The sequence below is a fragment of the Myiozetetes cayanensis genome, unplaced genomic scaffold (assembly GCF_022539395.1).
Source record: "Myiozetetes cayanensis isolate MyiCay16 unplaced genomic scaffold, myiCay2020 scf4, whole genome shotgun sequence".
NCBI lineage: Eukaryota > Metazoa > Chordata > Aves > Passeriformes > Tyrannidae > Myiozetetes > Myiozetetes cayanensis.
In genome coordinates this window covers 71,522,912-71,550,039 of record NW_026087631.1, presented here as the reverse complement: position 1 = coordinate 71,550,039, position 27,128 = coordinate 71,522,912, and the positions used below count along the sequence as shown (strand labels likewise).

At 41.4% G+C, this 27,128-nt stretch overlaps 1 protein-coding gene across 2 annotated transcripts in view; it reads left to right on the top strand.

Moving 5' to 3' along the window:
- Nucleotides 1–27,128, top strand: part of DYM (dymeclin) — a 206,802-nt gene that overhangs the window by 35,897 nt on the left and 143,777 nt on the right. For both annotated transcript variants that reach the window (XM_050329932.1, XM_050329931.1), the window contains exons 7-8: nucleotides 6,183–6,308; nucleotides 8,522–8,664. In XM_050329932.1, coding sequence (XP_050185889.1) covers nucleotides 6,183–6,308; nucleotides 8,522–8,664 — 269 coding nt within the window. The remainder of the gene's footprint in view (nucleotides 1–6,182; nucleotides 6,309–8,521; nucleotides 8,665–27,128) is intronic.

Below are 27,128 nucleotides of genomic sequence, written 5' to 3'. Positions count from 1 at the left end.
GAGTTTTATTTGCTGCTGCACCTTGGGGTGGAGCAGATAAAACATATTTGTGTATTTGGAGGATCTTCTTACCCATATCCTTGCTTCTGATGGCAGATGTGTGGTGTCTTAAGTGTCTAAAGGTCCTGAATAGGAGAACCTTTATCTCTATCACATATTCTTTGTTCTGTTCTAATTTAGTTTTTATTTTAGACTTGTGTCACTGGTTGTCCACGACCAGTCTTTTCACTATGTAAGTTTTAACCTACATTCAACTTGCAGCAAACTTTCTGACCACAGAGCATGCTGAGGTCTGTACAGCTGCGTATTCATATTCCTAATAATCTGCTTTCTGCTATGGTTTTCAACCCTTTTTTTATAAAAGAAGATCTTGAAAAGCGCCGGCTGCAGGTATTTGGGTCTCAGCAGCAAAAGCACAGAGAGACTGTGGAGCAGGTCTGCCTTTCACTTAGGCTGCCTGGGTAGAATGCAGGACATGATTCTTGTGATCTGGCTCTGTCCAGAACCCTCTAGCTTTTTGATCACCTGTGTCATCTTCTCCTCTGTGGCTGCCTCTTCCCCATGGGTTGGAAACTACACCTGGGAGTCACCACAACTGTCCATTTTTATGGGAATCTGAACTGATCTTCCGTGTTCTGGCGTTAAGTAATGTCTTTTAGTTCGATTTAGTGGATATAGCTAAAAACACTTGTTGATATAAAAAGTAAGTACAGAAGAACAGAGATTCTCTGTGCAAAGTTTAAGAGTCCAGAACTTCTTTTAGTATTTTAGTCTGTAGAGGGAAGAACTGGATGCCAGTGAGGTGAAAATGGACAAAGTCACGTAGTCTCAGGTGGTTTAGGAACAGGTCTGGGAATAAAGGCTCTTGAATCCAACTGTTATATTAATCCTTTAGGTACTATAGGTACTACCTTTAGAGGATTTCCATACTTTTGATGATCAGAGAGCTGGAAAGCCTCTTCTCTGGAGCCAGGCTGGGAGAGCTGGGGGGGTTCTCGTGGAGAAGAGAAGGCTCCAGGGAGACCTGAGAGCCCCTTGCAGGGCCTAAAGGGGCTCCAGGAGAGCTGGAGAGGGACTGGGGACAAGGGATGGAGGGACAGCACAAGGGGGAATGGCTTCCCACTGCCAGAGGGTGGGGTTGGATGTGATGTTGGGCAGGAATTGTTGTCTGTGAGGGTGGTGAGGCCCTGGCTCAGGTTGGCCAGAGAAGCTGTGGCTGCTCCTGGATCCCTGGAAGTGTCCAGGACCACGTTGCACGGGGCTTGGAGCAACCTGGTCTAGTGGAAGGTGTCCCTGACCTTGGCGGGGGGTGAAACGTGATGATCTTTAAGGTCCCTTCCAAGCCAAACCATTCTGGGAGTTTTTGTTTTCTCACTCTCATTCTCCCCATCGAGAACACCCAGTGTGGGGAGATGCAGTAGGAAGTGTCAGAGGTACTTCCCGCTTCCAGTCGGTGTTTGTTGAGTGCCCCTTTGGGACAGCTCCCAAATGCTTGGAGTCAGCTGTAATGAGTGTAGTGCATTATCAGCCACCACAGTGCCTATGTGCCGTCAGTGGGTGTAAAATTAGGAGTGACTCCAAGAGGAAAGATTATGTTCTCTTTGAGTTGTTGTACTTGTATCCTGAGGCTGATAACCAGATATTCTACTTGCTTTTCAGTTTTCAAAACTGATCCTATTCTCTGTGGTGACTCCTCTTTCACCTTTCTGATGGGCCCTCAGGAAGCAGGGAAATGAAACCTGGTTCCTGTATGATTTGAGAGTTTTTGTATGAATCAGCCCTTTTGGCAACTCTCCTAAATTAGAAAATGGGTTACCTTTTAACCTTTTAATACTCGGAGTAGACAGCTCTGGCTGGGTGAAAGTTCAGGAAAATATTTGAACAGGGAGGGGGCTTGGTCTAGGGGTGGGAGTTGAAATTTGGAGTTTGGTTTCTGACTGTTCAGGCTGTTTGCTCTGTAGGTGTGAAATCATTTATGAGCTCTCAGCCTCTCTGTGCTGATATAGAAATAGCTGCATTTCACTGAGTAATTAAAGTGTTTACAACAGCATATGCCTTCAGAGTGTTAATTGGAGTTCCTAGCTGAGATTTTCCTCTATGGTGCCTCTGTGCTTCACCTTGGTTCCTCTGTCACAGACCTCTCTCTCGCAGGCAGGGAACAAAGCTTGAATGATTGGGAGCACAGAAAGCACTTGTGAGCTGTGCTTGGCCTTGGAGAGAAGCCAGCAGCAGCAGGATGGTGACACATAGGGAGATTGTTGAAGTTCTTGGTAGGTGATGCTGATAGAAGGTCATCCACATGGTTTTGAATGGAAAAAGCAGATGCCAAGGATACTGGGGAGCTGAGTTTTAACAGGACCGTAGTTCTTGCTCTGTTCCATTTGGAAACAGTAGTTAGGCTAAGGTTGGACGGGGCTTGGAGCAACCTGGACTAGTGGAAAGTGTTCCTGCCCAAGGCAGGGGGTGGACCTGGATGAGCTTTAAAGTCCTTTCCAGCCCAAACCACTCTGTGATTCTATTATTCTAATTTTTGTCTTTTGATTTAATGAGTTGTTATCTGAAGATTACTACAGCTGAAACTGTATGTGGTTGTTTACTTTCAAAGCATTTGTTGAAATGATCTGGCATCATTTGCTTTTGGAAGGAGTTCATTGATGGATCAGTTTCTAATTGAAATGTAGATACTGAACTCGTGTTAAATATGTGCACACGTTTACTGTGGCAATATGAGGGAATATTGTATCTTGGAGCTCAAGTTGTCGTTCTGTGAAGAATCCGTAATTTCAGATAATCTCAGATGTATATGACGTGTCTTTTCTTTAGAGAGTAAATGTTTATGTGTAAGGTTTGTTGCCAGAAATCAGTTTTAACGTGGGTGTCACGTGCAAGAACCTGGACCTGTTCCATCTGGTTCAAGGAACAGGCACTTGCTTTGTGTCACTGAGTAAAAAATGCAGTACAGGGACAGCTACCTGTAATAAGGAGAGAACCCAGAGAGAGAAAGGATTGCCATGATTTCTACAGTTCAGTCTGTGCCAGATTCATTCCTCATGAAAGAGGAATGAACACCTTGAGGGACAAAAGGAAAACATCTGATAGCTTTCCCACCTGATAAGTGAATATATCCTCCGGTGGAAAGGAGAGAGAGAGAAAGAGTTAAAAGTGGAGAATAACTGTTGAATCTCTGAAAGGGAGAATCCACAAGAAGAGAAATAAAAACACTTGTGTATGCTTTGGTACATTTGCTCTATGAAGTCCATTTACCCAAGACATGAGCTTTATCTGAGTCCTGCGCGTTTTGTGTTTGTTTTATACGGCACTTGAGAAGGGGAGAAAAAAAAACCCCACGAACCACAGAAGCTCAAAACAACATGCAGTTGTTCTGGTTTTCTGAAATAAATAGCTAAATAATTTTGACATGTAATTGATACATGAGTTCATTATTTCTAGTTTCCTCCTTATCTGCAATCAGTTTTCAGAGGAAGTTGGAGATCAGCATAAATTCCATGTAAAGTCATTCTATATGACCGATAGCTTTGAATAAAAATAAAAAAAAGTACCAACAACAAGACCCCCTATTCTGTAGTCTCTCAACATAAATAAACAGTATTTTCTTTGAAGTTAAAAGAGGTTCCTGGTGGTTCTTGTGACCCTTTAGAAATGCTTGAGTTTCAGAAAACCATACATCTGACCCTTGGTGGGGAAAATAATTTTGCTCTGAAGCTTTATCCTTGTGCTGATAAATTAAGAGTGACTGTAGCTGAGGGGTTACCCCAGATATCAGGGCCCTGGTTGTGTTTATGTCAGAGGAGATTTAATTTGAACAGATTCTATGGGTTGAGTGGAATTTTTCTGCAGTTAGATGTGCCCTGTCTGGGTTTTGAATGGGGAAAGAATGAGAATAACTCACAAACTATGACTGCACGAATTCAGCTTTCTGTTTGTTTTTTCTTTCAGAGTTATGTAAGGATATTGAAAGCAGATTTTTTCCCCCCAAAAATTTACTTAGTGCATTACAGTAATCTCTTTGCTTATTTTTTTAATGCTGATTCTTATCAAAACAGAAAACAATTTTATAACATTTCCTCAAATTTGCTATTAGGCTTGTATGGATTATCAGAAAAATAAAGGAATGAATGACTGAAATGGAGAAAAAGTAGAATAGACTCTGAAGTTTGTAGAGTGTCCCAGTACATGTTGTAGCGTGCCGTGAAATTACCCTTTTCATTCATCGACTTGGGGTGGGAGACATCGTTCTTGTATTCTCAGCTTTGGTAAATAGTGATAAGCTTCTGGATTTATATTTTTTTTAAATAGCTAAAAAGCATTTTTCCAAGCCATTATTTTTATTCCGATAGAAAAACTTTTTTTTTTTTTTTCTGGTGGCTAAACCTCTGATAATTTTTATATATAAATATAGATATGTATGTGTGTGTGTGTATATATATATATGTCTTCCTTTCTTTGCTTGGGGTGAGTGTGGATGGTGGATTTTGCGGCATCCCTGGTTTGGAGAAGGAGCGGGCGCCGCTCCCAACACAGCCTTGCTTCTGGCTGAGGTGAATTTGCAGTGGAACCAGATCAGAGTGTAACCTCTGGCCTGATCTAATTATCATCATTTACGCTGGCAGACTTCCTCAGGAGTGGGCAAAAAGTCAGGTAACTCACAGAAACAAAAAGGAATTAGAATGGACTTCATGATTCTCGGGGAGAATGTTACTCAAGCAGTACGTCTCTTCCCCACCTATAGTTTGAGATGTTAGGGGTTCAAATACTCAAATCGGGTGAGAGGAGATAAAACCAGTGAGTTTGCATAACCTTCACTTTCAAAAACATTTTTGTATCGGAGGTGCCGCAGTTCTGTGGATTGTGATCCTGGAAATTGTGATTCCAGTTTGCTGTTGTCTTCGAGTAAATAACTGCACTCTCTGCTCAGAAACTCTGGCACCCAGAAACTTCTTTTCACACTTCACAGTAATGCATGGTATTTACAGTGCCTCTGGCAGCACACTTGAGAATATTAAAGTATTCGAATGTGTTAAAAATCAGATTGATTTCTTCTGAATGAAACCCTTTTTGTTCTGATAAGGACCACACCGGTTCTGATCCTGAGACTAATGAAAATCTAGACTTGCCTGTGTTTAATTTATTTTGGTTCAGGAGGTTGCACTGTAGTTTTCCAGTCATCATTATTTGGAAGGGCACTTGGTTTTCTGTTTATACCTGTTTTAACTGTTGAGAATAAAGTTTTTGGAAGGTGACATTGTAACAAAGAAAAACTTCACCGCTGATTAAACACGCAGGGATGCTGATTTGGTGTTTGGTGCAAGGACGATACTGATTCAAGTCCTAGTTACTTCCTTGTGTTTTCAAAGGTTTTTTTTCAGCCTGCAGATTATTACTGATTACAGTAGCAAATGCCATTTTTCTCTCCCTTTTAAAAATAAGATCTGTAGCAAAGTCACTATAGGCAGAGGTGAGAACAGAAAGCACAAGATATCCTAAATAGTGGGTCTGTCACGCATTTTGCTTCACAGCCTTTCCTAATCAACCTTAAATTAATGAGCTTTGCTGAACTGTCTGGTGTCAGTATTTAATCATTACAACGCAGTCTTTGGGATTGTGTGTAATATCTTGGGAGTTTTTACTTCCCTGTTACCTCAAAAATATCATTTAAAACTGAACAATGTATTTGATACCCTGAGCTTTTCAAGTACACTTGAACTACCATTTGTATATTATATTCCTTTCATAAGAATCCACTTTTCCTGGCAGATGGAGCCGTGTTTGGCTAGATGGACATTCCCTGACTGTGCTTGATGGTTTTGTGACAATATTATTTAACAGGACAAAGGATTCACTCTTGAGAGATATTTATTATTTTTAGGAAGAAGCGTACTCCGAAATTTGCAGCTCTAGTGTTCTGGGCAAAACCTCAGTGTTTTTACATTGTTTTGTCTTTTGGCATATATAAAATAAAATACTTATATCTGAGAAAAACAACCCTGTTTTGGTATGAAGTGGTCCTGGGTTTCTCGAATTTGTTGTTTACATGTTCCCAATTGAAACTCTCTGTGCTACACAGTCTATAACTTCAGGTGAAGCTACCAAGTGTTCTTGGAAGTCAGCTTGTAAACAAACCCAAGAGATTAATCTCCGCAAATTTTCCCTTTTTCCTGCAGAGATATTACATACAGTATTTCTTTGGAAGCTGTGACAACTCTCATCGTGTTCCTCTCCTGCCAGTTATTCCACAAAGAGATCCTGCGAGAGAGCATCATCCACAGATACCTGATGCGCGGTCGATGGTATGTCCTGCTCTGGGGTGGTGCCTGATGGCAGAGCAAACGCTTCTGGTTAGACCTTGTTTAGGTTGTTTGCAGCTGGAAACAAAAGGCAGCAAAATACATTTTGACAGAAGAGTTGTTCTGCTCAAAAGAAAAGAGAACAGGAAAGCAAACACTTGTAAAGGCTGTTGGAGGATTTCAGGTTTAAATCTCACAGCCCAGACTTCAGTAAAACTATTTTGGAAATAATTTTAATTTTTTGAGGGTTATTTCATTAACTTGAAACAGCATTTCCTTTTCAGGATGGTTGGTTTTTTTTGATTCAGCTCTGGGGCTTTTCCAGTAACACTGCAGCCTAGAGAACCCACGTACCTCAGAAGTACTAGAGCCTTCTTGCCATACAAATAAAAAGGCAGTCCTTGGAAAGATGCAAATATGTGCTATGCTGAGCTGAAGGAAATACTTGGCAGGTGGTAAACTCAGTTATGTGAGTAATACCACTTGTTCTGGCAAGTTGGTGGTTGTGTTTAAATGCTTTGTCACACTGGCTTATATGCATTTTAGGCTCCCATTCATCCTCTTTCAGCTTTAAGTTCCATGTGGGCAGATTGTTGATGAATGTTATTTATTACCTGGTTTTCTGAAGTTACTACTACATGTAAAAGGGAGATACTGACAAAGGGTGACATGAAAGGAAGGGGACTCAGCTTGAGGCGCAGGACAGACAAACATGAAACATCAGCAGGGTAGAGGCAGAGCCTTGAGATCTGTGGGTGGTACTTAAATCTCTGGGCTGGAGGAACTGAGGGTTTGGGGGAAAACAGGGAATGTTTGGGAGAAGAGTTAGTATGTGGTCTCAGAGATCTGGTTTGGGATTAGCAGATGCCTTGGCTCCTGGGAAGAGGGGTGGGAATTCAGTTCCTGGGAGCCCAGAGCAATTTGAAGAGTTGGAAGGGTACTGTTGTGGTGTCCCAACCCCGAGGAGAAGGGAACACCCAGGGTTTGTAGATGCTCATAGGCAAAAGGACCAACAAAAGTCAGAGGGTGTGCAAAAAACTCACAAAGGTTTATTAGGACATTACACACTTGGCCTGGAAATTGGTGTATTGGTCCCTGGGCTCCTGGTATGAGCACATTGCAGTGAGTTTGGATAAAGGGCTGGGGTGAAAGGGAAGAGAGACAGAGAGGCAGAGAGAGACAGAGAGAGATAGATCAAAGAGGGGAGAGAGAAAGGAAGGGAGAAAGAGAGTTCACCAGTCCTGGCTCCAGTGTCTATCCAGCTGATGGCATGTCCAGGTCCTGGGGCACCATCTGGGCTTCCTGGTGGCACCTATTAAGTTTTTGCCTCCCTGGAGAGAAGTTTCCCACTTTCCATGCAAATAATTCTCATGTGCAGTCTGTTCTTCCAGACCTTTCCAGGAGTGGGCTGAAGGCTTTGGGTGGTCTTGATCCACCCCTACAGTCTGTGCCCATTTCTCAGCCTCATTCTTGCCCCAGTGTTGTGCTGATCTCCAGGAGCCAGAACAGGGATGTTTGTGCTGCCCTCCCTCTCAGGGCACCTTCTCCAGCCACATCCTGGTCTTTCTCACACAGGTTGTTACCAACAATCCTTGGCTGGGATTCCCAGAAAGCCTTGGTTCGTTATAAACTTTTATCTGAACCCAACAAATTTTACAGGCATTTGTCAGATTCACTGATGTGAGGTCGGTTGTTTCGTTGGTCTTTGCAAATTCGTAGAATTGTGGAGTCCTTTAGGTTGGAGAAGATCTTTAAGACTGGTCCAAGCTGCACACACAGACAGAAATATTGTGGGCATTTAGAAATGCTGTTGTTACCTGTTCTGTGTAACCAAAGCATGGAGGGAAAACTGAACAAATACAGTGTTTCTTTCCCTTGAATAAATATTTTTCTGGTTGTGTTTTGAGGTAAGTGAATACAATGATTCAACAAACTACATGGTTTTATTTTAAAGTAATGTGGAATAAGGAAAACAAAAGATGGTTTCCATGACCCTGCCGTGAGAGGGTGCTCCTGCAGAGCTCTGCTGGAGTCTGGGCAGCTTTGCATGGGCAAAACCTTGGTGTTCTTTCCCTTTCCAGCCTGGTCAGCGCAGGGAGAGTTATTGACTGTCTTTAATGCCAAAACATCAGCCTTTGCACCCTGCCTGGGCTTTGTGGTGCCATTTTTTTTGTCAGTTGCGAGTCAACTAAAGCTGTTTTTCGTTCTCTTTCCAGCCTCCCATACACCAGCAGACTTGTGAAAACTTTGCTGTATAATTTCATTAGACAAGAGAGAAGCCCTCCTCCAGGGGCCCACGTCTTTCAGCAGCAAACAGATGGTGGAGGATTGCTTTATGGAATTGCGTCTGGGGTGGCAAGTGAGTCTGATTTTCTGTAAATTGTGCTTCAGACCATATGAAGTATTGCCTTCTGCGTGACCTCTCTTGCAAACACACCTGTAGCCCATTTTGTTTTCAGCAAGTGGTGCCAGTGTAGAAAAGCTGTCCACAGGCCTGCTTGGATTGTAATCCTTCATGGGCCATCTCAAGATGTGTTAGAATCTGAAGCAATTATACCTGCAAGACAGCAGATGGTGAAAGGATCACCTAGTCCCTGTTTGGTTTTTTTTTTACTGACATACTAGAAAAGCCTCAACCAACCGAGTAGTGTCCTATTTGATAAATGACATGATTCCAATTAATTAAAATGTTGTAAGAAGTAGTTTTATGTGCTTGCTTTATTTTTAATAATTACTCAGTGGACGAGGTGACCTGCTCAGTGGCTCTGCTTGGAATAGGTGGTCTCAAGGGCTCCCTCCAAGACAGGTTCTGTGAGCGACTCAGATAGGAATTTTTGTAACACACTCTAGTGAATGCCTTTCCCAGCAAGTTGACTAATATTTTTTCCTGATTAGTATGACTGGATTCTGACCTCTTCACGGGTGGACTGTTTGCTATAGAGAAATACTGCCTGCAAAATAGGAAAGCCTTGATGCCGTTCTTTGTTCAGAAAAAAAGTTTCTCGTGTTTGTTATACTATGTACTGTGTTTTGGTTGGTGGTTGCTCACTCTTCCCCACACCAGATGTGTTTTACTGGTGTGTGTGTTACACGTAAAAATTATTCCTGAAGGTTTTTCTTTTCCACCTAATAAGAATAAAACATAATACAGTGCTAACAGTAAAGGTAGACGCTATTTTCCTTCTCCCCGGTAAACTAAATAACGCTTTGCAAGTCAGCTGCTGTTAAAAACGATACTATTTATTTTGCTCTTTTGTGAAATCCATTCACTGGCAGCGTCCCGAGGGAATATTAAAGTTCAGGCCGCAAGTGGTCTGCCAGAAAATACTTCCCAGCCCGTGGCAGTGCACGGGGCTCTCCTCACGGAGGCAGTAAAAGAGCACGTCTGTTACACGCTGGAACACCCTCTCCTGGTCTCCAGGGCAGACCACTGCCTGTTTGGGTTGCCTTTGTAACATGAACGCGCCAGAAAGCAGTGGCTTGGTTTGCGGTGTGCTTAAACAGCAGCGAAGTTAATTAAGTTGTTCCCTACAATGTTTCATTCAGGAGTTCCGTCAGGTGTTGCATTCTCTTCCTTCATTTACAGTTGCAAGAGAAAATGGCACTGAACTTGTTTTTCTGCAGCAGTTTTCAGCGCCTGGTTTGTAGTTTTACGGTTCTTGCCATGTATTTTGATACCTGTTACTTACTACCTGATCGTGGTGGTATTATTCTGATCTCTTGAGTGTCTTTCTGCCTTAGTGCTGCCACAGGCAGATCTGCGTCCTTCCCCTCTTCTGGTTACTTGATTGATTTATAAAGTCCGTCCGTACTGCCCGAGTCCAGCCTCCCCCTGTAACACCTCTGATACTGCATCCCCCAAAACTTTTTACTTGTTGTATTTCCAGTTTCCATTTCTTAATGCAAACCCTCAAGGTTTCAGCCTACGTCTGTTCTTGTCTCTTCCTACACTTGCAGCCCCTTCACTCCTGAACCGTTCCCTTAACAACTCCCTCGGCGTACGCCTACACTTGTTTTCTTGCTCCTTTCAGCAGTACCTGAAGTGCCATCTCTTCTCCCAGCAAATTAAGTGTAGTCATTTAAAGCTTTGAGAAGAGCAGCCTTTTATAGAGAGCTTTCTAATTTCCTGCCTGGGAAAGGGGAAAAAAGTAAGTACCACATCCTGTTAGAAAATGGAGATTTTTTTTTTTTTCTGTCTGTGCCCAAACAGGCGGTTGATTTTTACTTATTTTTATTTAATATTATTTGCCTGTATATGAAGTTGGACTATAGGTGAAACTTGAACATGGCAGAGTTCATAGAGCAAACAGCATATTTGCCCATCTGATCCCTGAATTATATCAAATCAATCCTTTGGTTTATGTAGAATCAGGTACATGGGTAGAGTGCAGTACAAATCAGAACACAGCAAATTCTTCATCTGTTATGGAACAGAGGCAAGTTTTGAGCAATAAACAATTGTGGAAAACTTTGATGTGACTTCTGTATTGTGTTATTTTTGTGTTTTGTAATTTTTACAGGATAAAGATTGAAAGAAGAATAGAAGAATTGAAAATTCACTTTTATGTTGCTCAGTGCTTTTTAAATACCACATAATGCTTAAAATAAGTTTGGTGAAGTAGCCTAACTGAAATCTACTTAGGATGAAAGGAGATAGGAGCCTGGTTTTAAAAAACATTTATTTTTCATATGGTAATTCAAGGCCTAAAATAATTACTGCATTTTTAAATTATTTCACTTGATACTACAGTCATCTACGTGACCATACACTGAGTTATGCCTGTTTTGTAGTTGCTTACACAGCAGCAGGAGATCAACAAACTCTTATAAGCACTGTATTTTAAATCCACCCCCCTTTTCCTTCCTTGTGATTCAGCAGGAGTGATAATTATACACAATATGAGCAGAAGTTTACCCTTTCCCACAGTTAACCTTCTCCTGCTTCTCATCCTTCGTAGTCTGTTTTTTTTCCTCTTGTGAGCCTCCCTAAGTCTGAAACCACACAGCAACATCCTCACATGAGTTACTCCTGGGTTTGGCCCCTGACTGAGTCCAGGTTATCTGTGTGCTGGCACCTTTCTCCATCCTGGGTATAATATACCTGGGTTAGAATTGTATTGCCAATTCCACGATCCTCCAGTAGTTAAAGAAACAGTTGTGGGCTTAGGAGGAGGGGAAAAATAACAAATATCATTTTTGTAACTTCATAAAGGACATTCTTCTATACTGAGTCTTTGCAGTCTTTCTCTGGGTGTGAAAATAATTGTAAAGTACTAGATCTGGTACAGTGTAGTGAAGGCATAACATCAACATACCAGGTAGTAGAGATTAGATGTTAGAACCTCATCTATTGGAAACTAGAAATTCACATTTCTTTTGTTCACAACGTACATTGAACCAGCTTTCTGTCAAAAAAAAAGTTATTTTTGTTGGCTTTAAGTGCCCTCTTCCTTCTTTTTTGAATAATATTAGCATATGCCAATTCATGGTCTACAGTCAACCAGTTTGACTTTTTGTGGACAAGCAAATTTTTTTTAATTAGTCATTTTATTGCTTGCAAAATAAAATCCTTGTTACAGCAAGGAACTGCCAAACAGATGATGTGCTAAGACAGGGAAATGTTAGTGCTGCCCAAGACTGTTGAAAGAGAAGTCAGTTTAAATGGTTTCCTTTTAAATAGTTGATTGAGTTTGTACTTTGCTATTAAAAAACCCCAAACACTTTAATTCATCATGCAGGACTAAGGAGTTACTGCAACAGTAAGATCTAATTGACTTAGTTTGTGCTGTTTGGGTTTTTATAGATATAATAGGCACAGTGTTAAATCTGTAAGGAACGAAAGAAGAGTCAATAACCAGATTCATCTTCATTAATCACCTAAGTCATCATCATAACTAACCTGCCCACAAATATACTGTTGTAGCATTAGTGTAAATTGCAGAATTCAGTGTGTAGTGATCAATAAATGACTTGTTTTCTCATGTCTGTCCTCTTTGGTTGGAACCACACAAACATTCCTGGCCAGTAATGACTTTATATCATGCAAGTATATGCTTTACTCAGCATTAGGGTTCTTGAAGGCAGCTGACCTGTGTTGTACATCTGTGATTTAAATATGCTGTATCTTATTCCTATTTTTGTTGGTGCTACTTTCTGCTTAATAGGAGCACTTACCTTTACAAGAAAACCATTTATTAATGTTTAGTGTTTTATGTAATTTTTTTTTCCCTTCAGTTTTATGTAACCTGATTTGTATTTGGATTAAGATACATAAAAGTAGAGAGACACAAAAAGCTGCAAACAGATATTTCAGGCTGGCTGTTTGCACCTTCCAGAGCCTTTTCATGATGTGCCACGGATGGGGTGTATGACCTGCTCCATAACTAGAGCCCTGTCTGTCCCTGGTGCTTAGTCAATGTTTAATGGTCTGCTCACCACAAGGGGAACGTAGATCTGAGCTTCCTGTCCCACTTCTGTCTGTCTGTCTTTGTCCTTGCTTGTTCTCACAATCTGTAAAAGCGTCATCCTCTTGACACTGTACCTGTGATATTCGCCTCCCTGGATGGGAGGACTTAGATAGCTTCCCGATCTTGAACCTTTCTCTTAGTTGTAACATCTTTCTCTGAAGATGTGCCTGACCCAGAACAAAGCAAGTGGCTTCAGTTCTTTGAGAATAAGTGGTTGAGTGTTAACAGTTGTGTAGCTATGGCAGGGTCAGTCTGAAAAAGCTGCCCAGCAAACTGGGTACCAGAGCAGCTCCATCCTGACCAAAATCTGTGTTTGGGTGCTATGAGCACCACAGCAGCTGGTTTGGAGTTGGGTTGAACTGCTGCCAGAGCAGTGCCTCAGTGTCCCCTTGGAGGGTATTCATGCTTTCATGAGAAAAACGCGTCTCCTGCCTTAACCACAGTAGTACAGAAAAACCTTGCCTCTGGTAGAAATCTCTCCAGGCCAGAGGTGTGTTCACTATGAAGCTCTTAGATATTTCCTTTGATGTACCCTGTGTTGTGTTTTTTGTTTTGTTTTGGTTTTGTTTTTTTTTTTTTCTTGATTTCTAATCTATCTTTGTGTTTTTGAGTTATGTGAGGAAGTAGAATGGTTGTACAGCAACAGCACTTTGGGTAGCACTTTGCTCCAGCTCCAGGAAACTCTTGGGGATTTTCAGCTACAAAGATCTGAAACCAGAAGAGTTGCAGTATAATCATTTAAGAAATTATGATGTTCTGGGGCCTGGAGCCCCTCTGCTCTGGAGCCAGGCTGGGAGAGCTGGGGAGGTTCACCTGGAGAAGAGAAGGTTCCAGGGAGACCTGAGAGCCCCTTGCCGGACCTAAAGGGGCTCCAGGAGAGCTGGAGAGGGACTGGGGACAAGGGATGGAGGGACAGCACACAGGGAATGGCTTCCCAGTGCCAGAGAGCAGGGTTGGATGTGATGTTGGGCAGGAATTGTTGTCTGTGAGGGTGGTGAGGCCCTGGCTCAGGTTTCCCAGAGAAGCTGTGGCTGCCCTTGGTCTCTGGATTAGTTGAAGGTCCAGGTTGGATGTGGCTTGGAGCAACCTGGTCTAGTGGAAGATGTCCCTGCCCATGGCAGGGGGTGAAACATGATGATCTTTAATGTTCCTTCCAACCCAAACATTCTGTGGTTCCATGAAATGTGGTTGATCAGTGTTGTAAGCTCCACCAGTGTTTCTGATAGTAAGCCACCATTAAGTAGAACCACCTGAACACGTAGCAGAAACTTCTTCCTCTGTAAGCTCTGCTCTTTTCATAGGCATTGGTGGCAGTGATAACAAACCATTCTTTCCCAGAAGAGCAATTTATACTGTATGTTCCTGGGCTTGTTAGACCATGGAAGTCTTCCATTGTCTCTGGTGAACTTGTAAGTACTTGAAAGGAGGGGTCAGAAAATGGACCAGGCTCTGCTCAGGGATGCCCAGCAATGGGACAAGAGGAACAGGCGGGAACTGTTGCCCAGGAAGTTCCACTTGGGCATGAGGAAGAACTTCTTTGCTGTGCAGGGACCAAGCACTGAAGAGATTGCTCAGAGAGGGCGTCACATGGAATAACCCTCACTGGGGTTATTCCAGAGCCATCTGAACACAATCCTGTGCCATCTGCTCTGGGATGGCCCTGCTCGAGCACTGAGGTGGGACCGCTGTGGTCCCTTCCAGCCTGAACCCCTCTGGGATTCTGTGAATCCTTAGGGGTTTTTTGACTTTGGAGAGGCTGATGCTGCTGGGGACCCTTGGCTGCCACCACTCCACCCTTGTGACCGTGACTAAATATTTCACACTAAACATTCCCAAGTCTTAGTGTGTTTTTAAAGTCAGTAAAGCCTCTTTTCTGTGATACCTACCCCACACTGTCCAGGCTTGTGGGGTGCTGGGAGCTCTGCTTTTCCTGTATGTATCCTGTCAGCTGCTTGGAGTAGGGACCGTCAATACACAGCACAGTGAGGCTGTGGTTCATGACTAGAGCTTCTGATTTCTGTGGTCATACAAATCCTAATTGCAACCATATGCTCCAGCTTGTTTACTGGGAGTGCTGCAGCAAGTTTCACGAGGTGTGTTGGTGATTTATCTCCCTGACATTTATCCTGATATTCCAAAACCTGAGCGGCTTCAAATAACCCATTATAAAAGAAAAAAAAAAAATATGAAAGCCTGTTGGCTCAAAGATGATTTTTCTTTAATTCTTCAGGGGAAATTGCTTGTTAAAGGAAACGTAGAAACAAGCTGATGTATTGTATTAAATAAAGTTTTAAAACTTGATATCTTGCAAGGACTAGGGCTAGAGTTTTTGGTTGTCATCCTTCTGGATGGCACATACAGAGTATGCAGGGTTAATACAGGAATCAAAGGATGGGGTTTTTTTTCAGTAATATGGGATATTAAAGTAACACTTATGAGTTACAACTCTGTAAGGGAGTTATTCTTCATAATGTTAAAAGTATCTGCAGTGAACTGCTCAGGCTGGCGTGTTCTGCTACACATCCTCCCCTGAAAATGGTTCAGTAGTTCAGGAAAAAGGATGATCTGTCTGGTTCCAGATGCACTGATGCCACATTATGAATGGTTTACACTTGATGTCTGGTTACTGGCAGGTCCCCTGGCTGGGTTGGAAAGTGAAGGGACAGGAGAAACTGAGCTGCATTTCGTGCCGTGGTGAGGAACACTGATAAAGCACAAGTTCTATTCTTTCTGTTCTTTGTTACAATGTGTTTTTAAGGTCTGCTAATGGGTTAAATCCATCCAAAGCTGCATTTGTTAATAAATTACATGTTATTAAATTACATGTTAACTGTTTTCCCTTCATTGTCCTGCCAGATGTCTGTGCCATCCTTCGGGGTGGCATCGGATCATTCAGATTAACCACTGCCCGTGTTCAGCAGAGCAGAGGAGTTGCTTTGCCTGGAGTGTGAAACACCTTTTAAGAGTTAAATTTTGTGGTTTTGTTTATTGGTTGTTGTGTGTAAAGGCTGAAGAAATGAAAAGGCAATGCTGTGCACTGCCTGTCTGGAGATATTGATTAGCTATCAATGTTTTCTGGGTGTTTTGTTTTGTTTCCTCCATTAGGCTGCTGGAGTGCCAGTTTTGTGAAGGTGGCCTGTTATTTTGCATTTTTTCTCTATGATTTTATTTTTATTATTTATATATTATAAGTGAAATGAGGGTAGATTAAAGTGAATCTGTGGGCCTTCTGTTCCCTGTTCTCTTTCACCTTTAGCTTCCTGCTCCTTCCACAAAATAAATGATGATGGATTGTTGTTTTTTTTTTTTTTTTTTTAGTGCATCTACAAGGAAAATCTGTATTTTAACCCATTCCTCAATTAACTCGTGAAGTCTGGTAGATTTTTTGACATGTACAAATTGAAAGTTTATTCATATGATATCTGTTACGTTGGGCATAGAATGAACTACTGATGGGAGCAGCACACTTCACCTGTGGAAGTTTTGTGTCATGATCAAATTAGTTCAAGTTCTGAAACAGCTTTATTTGCCTTTCAAGGATTTTGTCAGGGGACAAGAGTAATTGCTTCAAAGCTTCAAATAAATTGAAGCAGCCTTTGAGAATGCAAAACTGAAGAGCACCTTTCCACAGTTAGGGATGCAGTCGTGGGTGGTTGGGAGAGGGAGGCAACGTCTGCCACTTAAGTGGAGAAGAGGAGCAGTGAGTTTGCTTACCTGTTGGTTGCACTGAATCCTTAAATCCTTAAATTGACGCACGAGGACTTCCCAAACATAGCTGTTGCACGTACAGCAGAGCTTATGGTTTTCCAATTAGCAGTAGATACTTTAATTTGCGTAACAGCTCAGATCTAGTGTGCGAATCTGGCCTTGATCTGTGATGTCAGTTCACTCAACTGCAGCGCTTAGATATGAGGAATAGTTTGTATAAGGAGCTTGCAGATGAACTCTTATTTAATACTGTATTTGTGAGACAAGAATTCTCCTTGCAGAAAGTGGTAGCCGTCTTGACAATGCGAAGTACCTGTCCAGAAGCTGGTGGATAATTAACCACCTTGATAACTAAGTCATTAACACAAGCTGTTTAATGTACATGGTGCAAAGGAATGCTGTGCTTTTAGGATATGTTGGCTGTGGTGGGTTTTTGCTGTGTCTCTAAGGGATATGAAGGAAAACACAAGTGTGTTACGAAAGCAAAACTTCCACTGGCACCAAAACTCAGAATTATAGGAACACTTGAATCTGATTAATCTGTAATGAAAATATTTGTGTGCGTTAGGACGTTCTAAATTGTGGTCTTGGATTTGTACAGCAGCTTTCGTCCTTGACTCGTATCGCAGAACTATAGTTTCTGTTTCCCTATGCAACATTGTTTTTAATTCAGTTGTGTGCATTTTTCTAATTGCGGTCGGAATGCAAGGAGTATGTTGAATTTGCAGAGCGGGAGACAAAAAATGTTTTGGAGGATAAGAGAAGCCCCATCCCTGGAAGTGTTCAAGGCCAGGTTGGACCAACCAAGGGGCTTGGACCAACCTGGTGTAGTGGAAAGTGTCCCTGACCATGGCAGGAGGTTGGAATGAGATGGGATTTAAGGGCCCATCCAACCCAAACCATTCTGTGATAAGTGGACATACCACGAAAGTCTTGGCTATGATTAATTTTGTAATTTTGAGGTACTGCAACCTTGATGGAGCCACACTCCATCTGTTTGTGGCTCAGAGTATGTTTTCTCTTGAGGCTCTTTGGGAATGTGCTTATGAGCTTATATTTACAATATTGCCTATATAGATTGAAGCCCTGATTTTGAGGGTTGATTTCTGAAATAATTTTATTTCAGGAGCTGTAGTTTCTAATCAACAGTTTTTCTTCAAGAGGGGAAAATGTTCCTTTATGTTTAAGCCTAAAAAATTTGCAAGTCTCTCCATCTTTCTTTTATTTCTGTGGATTATAGTTGTACTTCCTTGTTTTTGTAGACCCATGGAGGAGCTAAGCTCTGCACAGAATGATCTAAGATTTAATGAGGCCTTTGACTAAAATCTTTGTCTTAAACCAACAAAGACAAACCCTTAATGCGATTATACCATCGTTATTTTTTACCTAATGTTCTAGAAGAGCCAGTGGTAATTAAATGTGTTCTGCCAATTTGTAGTTTCCAACACAAGTATGAGATTTTTACATAACCTGATAAATGGCTATTTTTCCTTTTGAATAAGCCATCAAAAACTTTTTCCGTCTTTCTGCGAAAGACTTCCCAGCCAAAGAAGAGCAAAGCCAAGCAGATCATGTGCTTAGCAGTGTATTAGTAGAAACTATTTTCACAGTTGCAGATTTCAAGTTTTATTTCCTTGTCCTGAAGCCAGCTACTATTGTTGGGTAATTTGGAACTTTTGTGATTGAGGTTTAAGTTATCAGTATGTGGTAGTTGTGGCACTGAGCATGAACATTCGCTTTTGTGACACTTGGGCTTGTTTGTCAATTTTTCTCTTTCAAGCGAGTGGCATTTTCCAGGGTGAGTCACTTTGGGGAAAGAAAAATACTATTAACAGGAAAAGAATGTGGCACCTAGGAATAGACATCCTAGTTGAAAAGAATGGATTTCCATTATTGAAAAATAAATTTCTGCGTTACATGGAAATTCAATTATTATCCTTAGAGGAAAAGTGTGAATTTTTGCTCGCTTCTCAGTAATGTGATTTTTACTTGTATTTTGAATGTTCACGAAGCCCAGAGCTGCTGCCAAGCCCTGTCACTTGGTGTCTGGTTGATGGTGACTGTCACAGGTGAGGGGACACGGCTCAGGCTGAAGTCAGGTGCTGCTTTGTGCGTGCTCAGCTGCTGACTGAGGGTGAAGGGCTGCAGCAAGTGGGAAGAAATGGCATTTTGCTGGATTCTGCTGTGCTAAGGATGCAGCTGTAAAGGTGTCTTAGTGGTCTTATACTGCTGAGGGGTTTTTATAACTTTTCATTATACCAGTTAGTGCAGCTGGAATAAGACAGGGATGTGTGTGCAGCGTGGCACCCTCCATGTGCTACCCAAACCATCCAACGGCTTAACCTTAAGAGAGAGCTTAAAGACGTGGAATTAAGCACCCACAGGGAGTTTACTGGGAACAGTAATGGGATCCTAAAACACACATTCTGTTACTAGCACCATACCTGGGATACAACTTTATTCATTTAATCTCTTGTCAAAAAATATTTCGGTTTAATAAAACTACGCATTGCAAACAAGAGCTGAATCTCTTTTGCTGTGTAAAGTAAGGGGAAGGACTAGAGAGATGAGAGGCTGGAAAGGAAGGCACAGAAGGAAATCCCTTATTGCACGAGTTTCCCATATTGTCTTTTGCTCCTGTCAGACTGGAAGAAAGGGGATGTCATGGAGCTGGGAAGGCAGAGTAGATGTATGGAGGAGGATGATTTCTCTAACCCAGGTGTGATTTGGCTGCCTGACATGAAGGCTCCTGCCTAATTTACAGCTGTGCATGTAAACCCATTCCTGATGGGAATGTATATCCAGAAGTTAATGGTTAAAAAAACCTCCTTTTGTTGGAATATCACTAGGGCCTTGCTCGTGCCAGAGGGGAGAGCATGTTGGTCTGACAGGCTCCTGCACATTATTTTTATTTAGCATGTTAAGCAAATGCTTTCATGTTTGGCCTTTCCAGATCAGTCTCTAGATGGTATTTATTCCCTTGTGCCAAGCATTGCACTCTTTCCCACTCCTTTTGGAGCATTTTGTGAGGCTTGAAGTAGACTGTTATTGGTGGAAATGCTGCAGTTCAGTGGACAAATTTTCCTTGGCCGAGATCCAAACCTTGTCTTCCTTTTGTGGATATTAATAATGACAGAGTTGAGACCTTGTCACTCTTCTGCTGAATTGGGTAGGTAATAAATTTAAAAATAAGTTTCATAAGAGAATTGTGGTCAGGAACAGGACAAGGTTTGGACAAGGTTTTCTGTCTAAATGAAAAATTTCAGAATGAGTCTAACTCTGGAATAATTCCTTATTTGTTAAAAGACTGAATTTATTAGCATTCCTGTTAATATTTTGGAATTTTGCTCAGCATTATGAGATACTATAGCTGATAAATACACAGACATGTAGTCTCAGTCTGAACTGGGAATTTTTACTTTCCTGTTGGTCTTAGTTCACACCAACCCCTCACACTGAGTTGATTTTATTCTGCAGTTAACAACCTCAACCAGCTTAAGTCCATTTATTTTTTCCATGCACATGCATGAGTTCTGTTTTAAGTAGCTGTTGTAGGACTTTGGGTTTTAGTAGGCATCTGGGGCAATGTGCAAGTCTTCAGGGTGCTGGAGGGTGAAAGACTTTATGAGTAGGCTTTCTCAGGTCGGCTTCAGCTGGCGTTTTCTGATCTGGCTTCAATCAGGTATTTAAGGTTGGCTTCCTGGATTTACTTTGCACTTCAGATCCTGAGGAGAGTACACCTAAAATGTGCAGAATTCGTCAGTAGCCCCATTCCTAGAACACACAGCAGTTATAATGGGATGCACGGGGTTGTCAAGGGGATGTTCTGCATCAGACCAACTGTCTTTCCACCCTGAGACTGTAACCACTGTCCTGTGTCACTTCTGTCCACAACAGGCAGTCTGCACAGGTGAGATGTCCTGGTGGATGCTCACAGCTGGTGTTGTGGCTGAAGGGTTTTAGGAAGGGCACAGCAGCCATGCCTTGCACAGGGGTGTGCTTTTCATTTTCTTTAATGCTGGGGAAGGGGAGGGGGTGTTTCCTTTCTTTTTCTTCTTTTAGAGAATTAGGGAGTAGGAAACTTCAGTCTTACATTTCCTAGGGGACTGTCAGCACCCTTACCTGCTCCATCTGAAGTAACCAAGTTTGCCTTGCTCTTCCACTCGGAGTGTGTTGTCAGTGTGTAACCACTGGTTTTACATTAGAGAAATTTAACCTTTAGAAACCCTGGCAGTGTCCAAGGCCAGGTTGGAGGGGGCTTGGAGAACCTGTTCTAGTGGAAGGTGTCCCTGCCCATGGCAGGGGGTGGGATTAAGGCAGTCTTTAAGGTCCCTTCCAACCCAAACCACTCTGGGATTTTTTATGTATCTGCATTCTGTAAAATATGTTATCTGTAAGTTTCCTCAATGATCCAGGTGTTTAGTCTCAAGAAAACAAATGAACAGCAACAAGTTTATGGTTAAACTTGATAATCTTGGAGGTCTTTCCAACCATCTGTGAAATCTGCACTAGTTTTTTGGAATTAAAAAACCTACCCAATCAAGCAGAATCTTTTAACAGAATAACAGTGAACCTAGGACTGCACCTCCCTTTCTTGAATAGGTAGGGGACTTCGTTGCTACCAAGTCTGACCTTACTTGTGGTCCTCCATGGAATTTCCTCTTGCCAAACATTTGGTGGAGTGAATCAGTTGACTGTAATGAGAAAGCTTTTGGGATGACTTTTATTCAGCCCCTTCAAATTGTCTTGCCTTGCCTCTGACCAAGAAGGGAGAGGAGTCAAAGTGTTCTTCGACCGGCGTTTTCAGAAGCAGTGTTGGTCTTCCAAGGTCTCTCTCCAACAGCACCTGGAGCATCTTCTCCCAAAATTAAATCTAAGATCTGCAAATACCAAGGTCTAGTGGCAGATCTGCTGTTTCAGCTGATCTCAGGAGTAGTTTAGTGATCATTGCGTGGCATTTACCAGCATGCTTAAACATAATACCACATTATTGTGGAGAAATCTTTACTGGTTTCAGGCTTTTTTGTCCTCCTTGAGTTCCTCTCCTGTTGTTCAGGGTGGGGATTCTGTGTGCTGTCTTTTCTTTTAGAAGTTAAATTAGGGATTTGCTGCACAACGTCATCCTCAAGGTAGTTTTTGTTGTTTCTAGGTCCAAGCAGCCCAGGAGATGGACAGAGCCTCTGATTTTTGTCACAGTTCTTCTTGGACAGGAATCACATGTAATCTGGGTTAGAGAACCACTTGTTATGTAAAGGCTTTATGCAATTGGAAGTGCAGCATTTTACATTTTTGCAATTAAGAAAGTTGTCCTGAAATAGTCTTAGCCTAGATGGAAAATGTGCTCATTAGCCATGTTCCTATTCTTGCCCAATGTTCTGTTTAATTTTTCTGTAACCTTTTAACTTGCTGTGGCTGCTGTCACTGCATTTTTTTGTTATAATTGCTGTATTGATTCAAATTGCTTATTAATGAAGATTTATATAAATTTTTCCCTTTCTGAGATATATTCACTTTCCCTATCCCAATTTCTAAAACACTCTGAAGCTTTGCAAAAGTTGTGCTGTTTCCCAAGCAAACAATTTTGAACTGCTGTAGCAGTCACAAAACAAAGTCCTGGTGACAGCACTTGGTGCAGCCGAGTGATTTAATTGCAGCATTAAAAATGAACAAATGCAGAGAAAACTATTGTGTGGCTGGTCTGGGTGTGTTTGCCATTTCTGCTGGTGCTGCTTTGTGGGTAGAAAATGCGTTGTGTTTAATATGGGCTCTCCTGGGGCTGTGGAAGTTTACTAAATCAGTGCATCAAGCGATATGAAGAAAACAAGTAGTGTGCTGTTACTCCTGCCTCTTCCTCCATGGTTTTCCTGTTCCCTTAGTGCACTCTGTCGACTTGTAAAAGTCTTTCAGAACTGAAGGCAAACTTACTTCAAACAGTATAGAGAGAATAAAATTTAGTATTTTCTATAGTACTCAACTGAAGTGTTTTAAACATAATCCTATGTAGCTTGTCTAGTCAGGTTAATGGTTTGTCACATAATGTGTGGCTACTTGTGGAATTTTTGCCCTTGCTAAATAGAAAACGTTTGTCTTTGCCATTTGGCTTCTTAGTGTTTTCACTGGAAGAAGAAAAAATAACCTTGTGAGCTTTTGCAGTTTGTGTATTGGAAAATAATGTGTTCTCAATCACTCTTACAGTGTTTCTCTTCCTGTCTTTTTAATAGCATCTTTTTTTCCCCTCTGTGTTTTGCACTCTCTCTCCCCACCACAGACACCACCAGTCTGCTCAAACTCATGGCATGCTCAGATATTTGGAGTAATTTTTTAAGTCATTTCAGCATCTCATTGGTATGTCAAGAACTGGCATATTTGCAAATTGCAGAAGTCAATTTGTAAAGCGTATAAACTGTGTAAAAGTTTGCTTCGGCACATATTTAGAGCTCCCCAGTTAATTAATTTTAAATTAAATTTTCACTGTGGTTTGGCACATACTTGAAACAAGCACAATGCAACTCCCAAAGATGGAAAATAAATACTAAATAATTACTGCACCTTACGTACAAATAAATCCCTTTGTTGTGTAGAACTGAATGCTTTCCCTGTCCCTGTATCCTCCTTAGGAGGCAGGCTTTGAAAAGAAGTAATGAGTGTATAAATTAAAATGTATAGTTCTGTCTGGTTAGTGTGGGTGTTGTGCTAGACAGCATTCCTTATGGAGTGTGGTGTCCGTTATGGGATCGTCATTGTATGCTTTCCCAAGCGTAGGAAGGGATTTTATAATCTGCTGGAATGCCAGATGCTTTTAACTGGAATTAAAAGTGGTCCGTGATCCATAAATTATAATCATGTGTGGGTGTGGGTGTCTTATCATTAAACTCTTATGTCTGCATGAGAGGTGTGGGAGGAAATAAAAGCTTGGGATGTAATAGTGGATTATGTTGTACATTTTGTTTTCCCAATTTGTTCTGAATGTATTTTGGAGTCCTTTAATTCACGCCTTTCTCAAACAAATTAATGCTGTGTTTGCTTAAAAGTATATTAATTAAGCATCCTCTTCTTTTTTTTTTTTTTTTTCTTTTTGGGCTTGTTTCAAGTAGTGATTAATAACTAGCTAACAAGGCCCATGGCCTCTGCTTGAGCTTGTGAGGCGTGTTTACTTGAATTCGTACTGATTTTAGGTATTTGAGTTAGAACTGAAGCTTTTACTGCTGTATCTACGTCAGGACATTCCTTATTGTGGAGGCAGGTTTTTCTGTAACTGCTGATGCTTTTTTTTAATTACTTAAACCCAAGCAAGAGGAGCTTGGCTTAGCTGTAATTGTATCTGCAGTGAGGATTCCTAGGTGTGAAATTAATGTGAACAGTAAAAAGTAAAGGCTTACAGCACTTCAGGCACACAGCTGAAGCTCTGATGTGGTTACTGAGTCTTGTGAGACAATCTAAAAATTCTGCATATCTTAAAAAATCCCAGATTTCCTCCTAAATCTTCTGCTAACCCTTCATTTGAAGGCTGGTACTCCAAAGGCAGCCTCCCCTTGAGCCTGTGATCTCCCACCCTTAAAGGGAAGGGAAGCACCCAGGGCCTGTGGATGCTCATGATCAAAAGGCATGACAAAAGTCAGAGGGTCCACAAAAGTTTATGAGTTTTTATTAGTAAATTACACACTTGGCCTGGAAATTGGTGTGTGTTAGTCCCTGATCTACTATATGAACACATAACACTGGGGTTTGATGAGAGGGGTAGGGTGGGAGGGAAGAGAAAAAGAAAGAGAAATTGAAGAGAGGCAGAAAGAGAGGAAGAAAGAGAGATTACCAGTCCTGGTTCCAGTGTCGATCCAGTGTAGTTAATTAGCCAGAGCCTGGTGCTCCATTAACACCTCTGTGGCTTCTTGGCTTTTCTGAGGAGTTGTCTACTTCAGATTCTTCAAAAAAGCTCTTACTGTTGATTTTCATACCTTTAGCAGGCTGTTCCCAGGTTATTTTTGGCTTGACTCAATCTGGTTTAGCACTGAACTTGCCAAAGCTTATGTACCTTTTTCTTTCCTGGTTTGGAAAAAATTTAATCTTTTTAAATTTAATAGTCTCCTTTCTCTGCAGTTTTGTCATGGTCCTTTTTTTTCTGTTTGGGGTCTCTAATACCTGATCCATATACTCTCTGAGCCTTCTTGTGGTGACTTTGTTTTAGCAATTCATAAGCTGAGCCTGTTTTCTTACCTGTTTGTTAACCTTTCAGGTAAGTGCTACGCTGAACTTGCTAACTAGGAAAAGTAGTTCCACTTTGAGAAACTTGGGAACTGGAAGAATACTCTGAACGTTTTATAGTTAATGGACTTCAGTTATGAATTATGGACATGCCTGTCTGGGAGACTAATGGGGGTTTTGGTTTTTAGGAAAAAAAAAATCAGATTATGGGATCCTGGAATGGTTTGGGCTGGAAAGGACTTTAAGGATCATCCAGTTCCACACCTCTGCCATGGGCAGGGACACCTTCCACCAGACCAGGTTGCTCCAAGCCCTGTCCAACCTGGCCTTGGACACTTGTAGGAATGGGGCAGCCACATCATGTCCTTGAGCAAAGATTTTTTCCTTATCTGCAGAAGAAGGAAAAGTAGATATATGGGAGCTGGAAGGAAAATCTGGATCAAATTAATTCCTCCAAGAATAGGGGATGTTCTTAGGCACCACAGCAATTGACAGTTGTTTGGTACCCGCTAGTTCTGTGTGTGGATGTGTGTGTATATAATATAAAAACTATATAATACGAATAAAACATAGTGACTATACAGAAAATATATAAACATAAATACATTTGATAATATAAATATATATGACCCAGAATACTATATTTACATCTTTAGTATGTATATACAAAAATGTACCATTCAATTATCAAAATACATGGAAATATAAAAATAAAACATTCATAAATTGTATATATGAATGACTTGTTACATAAATATGGAATACATTATATGAATATAACATATTATCACATACTGTTTGCATGTGATAATGGGTAAGATTCCCACTTCAACAATTTCAGGTGGTTTTATGAGAAGTATATCAGCACATAAATATAACTTATGTAAATATATTAAATACATATATAGAACGTAGATAATACAGAATATGAAAACAGTGACAGGAAAAAAATTTTTGGCTTGCATAATTTCAAGGTTTATCCATCTAACTCAATGCTGGCTTTTGAGTCGAGCCTTTATATGTTATATTTATGGAATTAATTCTCTCAGCAGTTGTCATTGTCAGGTTGTCTGTCAAGATCTGTCTTTCTATATATCCAAATAACTATATCTGTATAATTAAATATATTCTATATAATTAGAGAGTTGTATGTGTGTATGTGTGTGCATGTATATACACAATGTGTATATAATCTATTCCAGTGTATATATAATCTGCTCTGACTCTCTTCAGTGGCTCAGAGATCTTTAGAAGATTGGGACATTAGCTCTGGAACAACTCACACTCAGGCCAAGGGAATCAGGAGTTAAATGCCCATTTTAAGTATAAAATTCTCATTTTTACAGATAGGGGAAATAGGGGAAATAGAGGAAATAACATCCTTGAAGCTTGGCTAAAATTATGCGATCATTTGACATTGCAGATAGGAATAAAATTCCAGTGTCCTGATCTTTATCCTCGTGTTTTAACTGCTGGGCCTTGCTTCAAGGTTAATGAAACATGCTGTTTGGTTGTGATAACGTGTGTAGGAGTCCCTCTTACCAAACAATGTCAGGTGATTTTGTAAGGTGCATATACAGCATGTAGGTGTTTCTCATTGTCTGTTCTTGTGCAGGCAATTGTAATGGTTTTGAGAAGGGCCTGGTCACAAGGCCCTGCTGTCAGCTCGTACCAGGCAGGTTGGCAGCATTTGTGACTTTGCACGGAGTTATCTGATAATGGTTGTGGGAATGTGGGATGAGTTCCATCCTGAGAAGAGAAGTTCTCTGGGGAGACCTGAGAGCCCCTTCCAGTGCCTAAAGGGGCTCCAGGAGAGCTGGAGAGGGATTTAGAACAAGGGATGGAGGGATAGCATAAGGGGGAATGGCTTCCCACTGCCAGAGGGTGCGGTGAGATGGGATACTGGGAAGGAATTTCTGTCTGTGAGGGTGGTGAGGCCCTGGCACAGGTTGCCCAGAGAAGCTGTGGCTGCCCCTGGATCCCTGGAAGTGTCCAAGGCCAGGTTGGATGTGGCTTGGAGCAAGCTGGTCTAGGGTAAGATGTCCCTGCCCATGGCAGGGGTTGGAACCGGATGAGCTTTAAGATTTCTTTTAACCCAGACCATTCTGTGATTCTATGAACATTTGGGATAGCAGAAATATTACAATATTCAAATATAACAATATTCAGATTATATGCTCAGAACCTAAAAAGCCTAAAATGGTGACTCTGCACAAGGGGCAGCTGCTGATGCTGAAGGCCTAAGAAGTTTGAACACAATGTAGGGCCTGCCTGGGGTATGTTGGGATGTCAAAGTGGCTTCCACAGAAGTGAGATCTGCATGGAAATCTGGAGGCAGTGGTATCGTGTGTCACCCCCGAGGGCAGTCCTCTGCCCAGATTGGCTTTTTGACTTCCAGATCGATCTCACACGCCATGAGAATTGCGTCGAATGTTGTATTAAAAAGTTA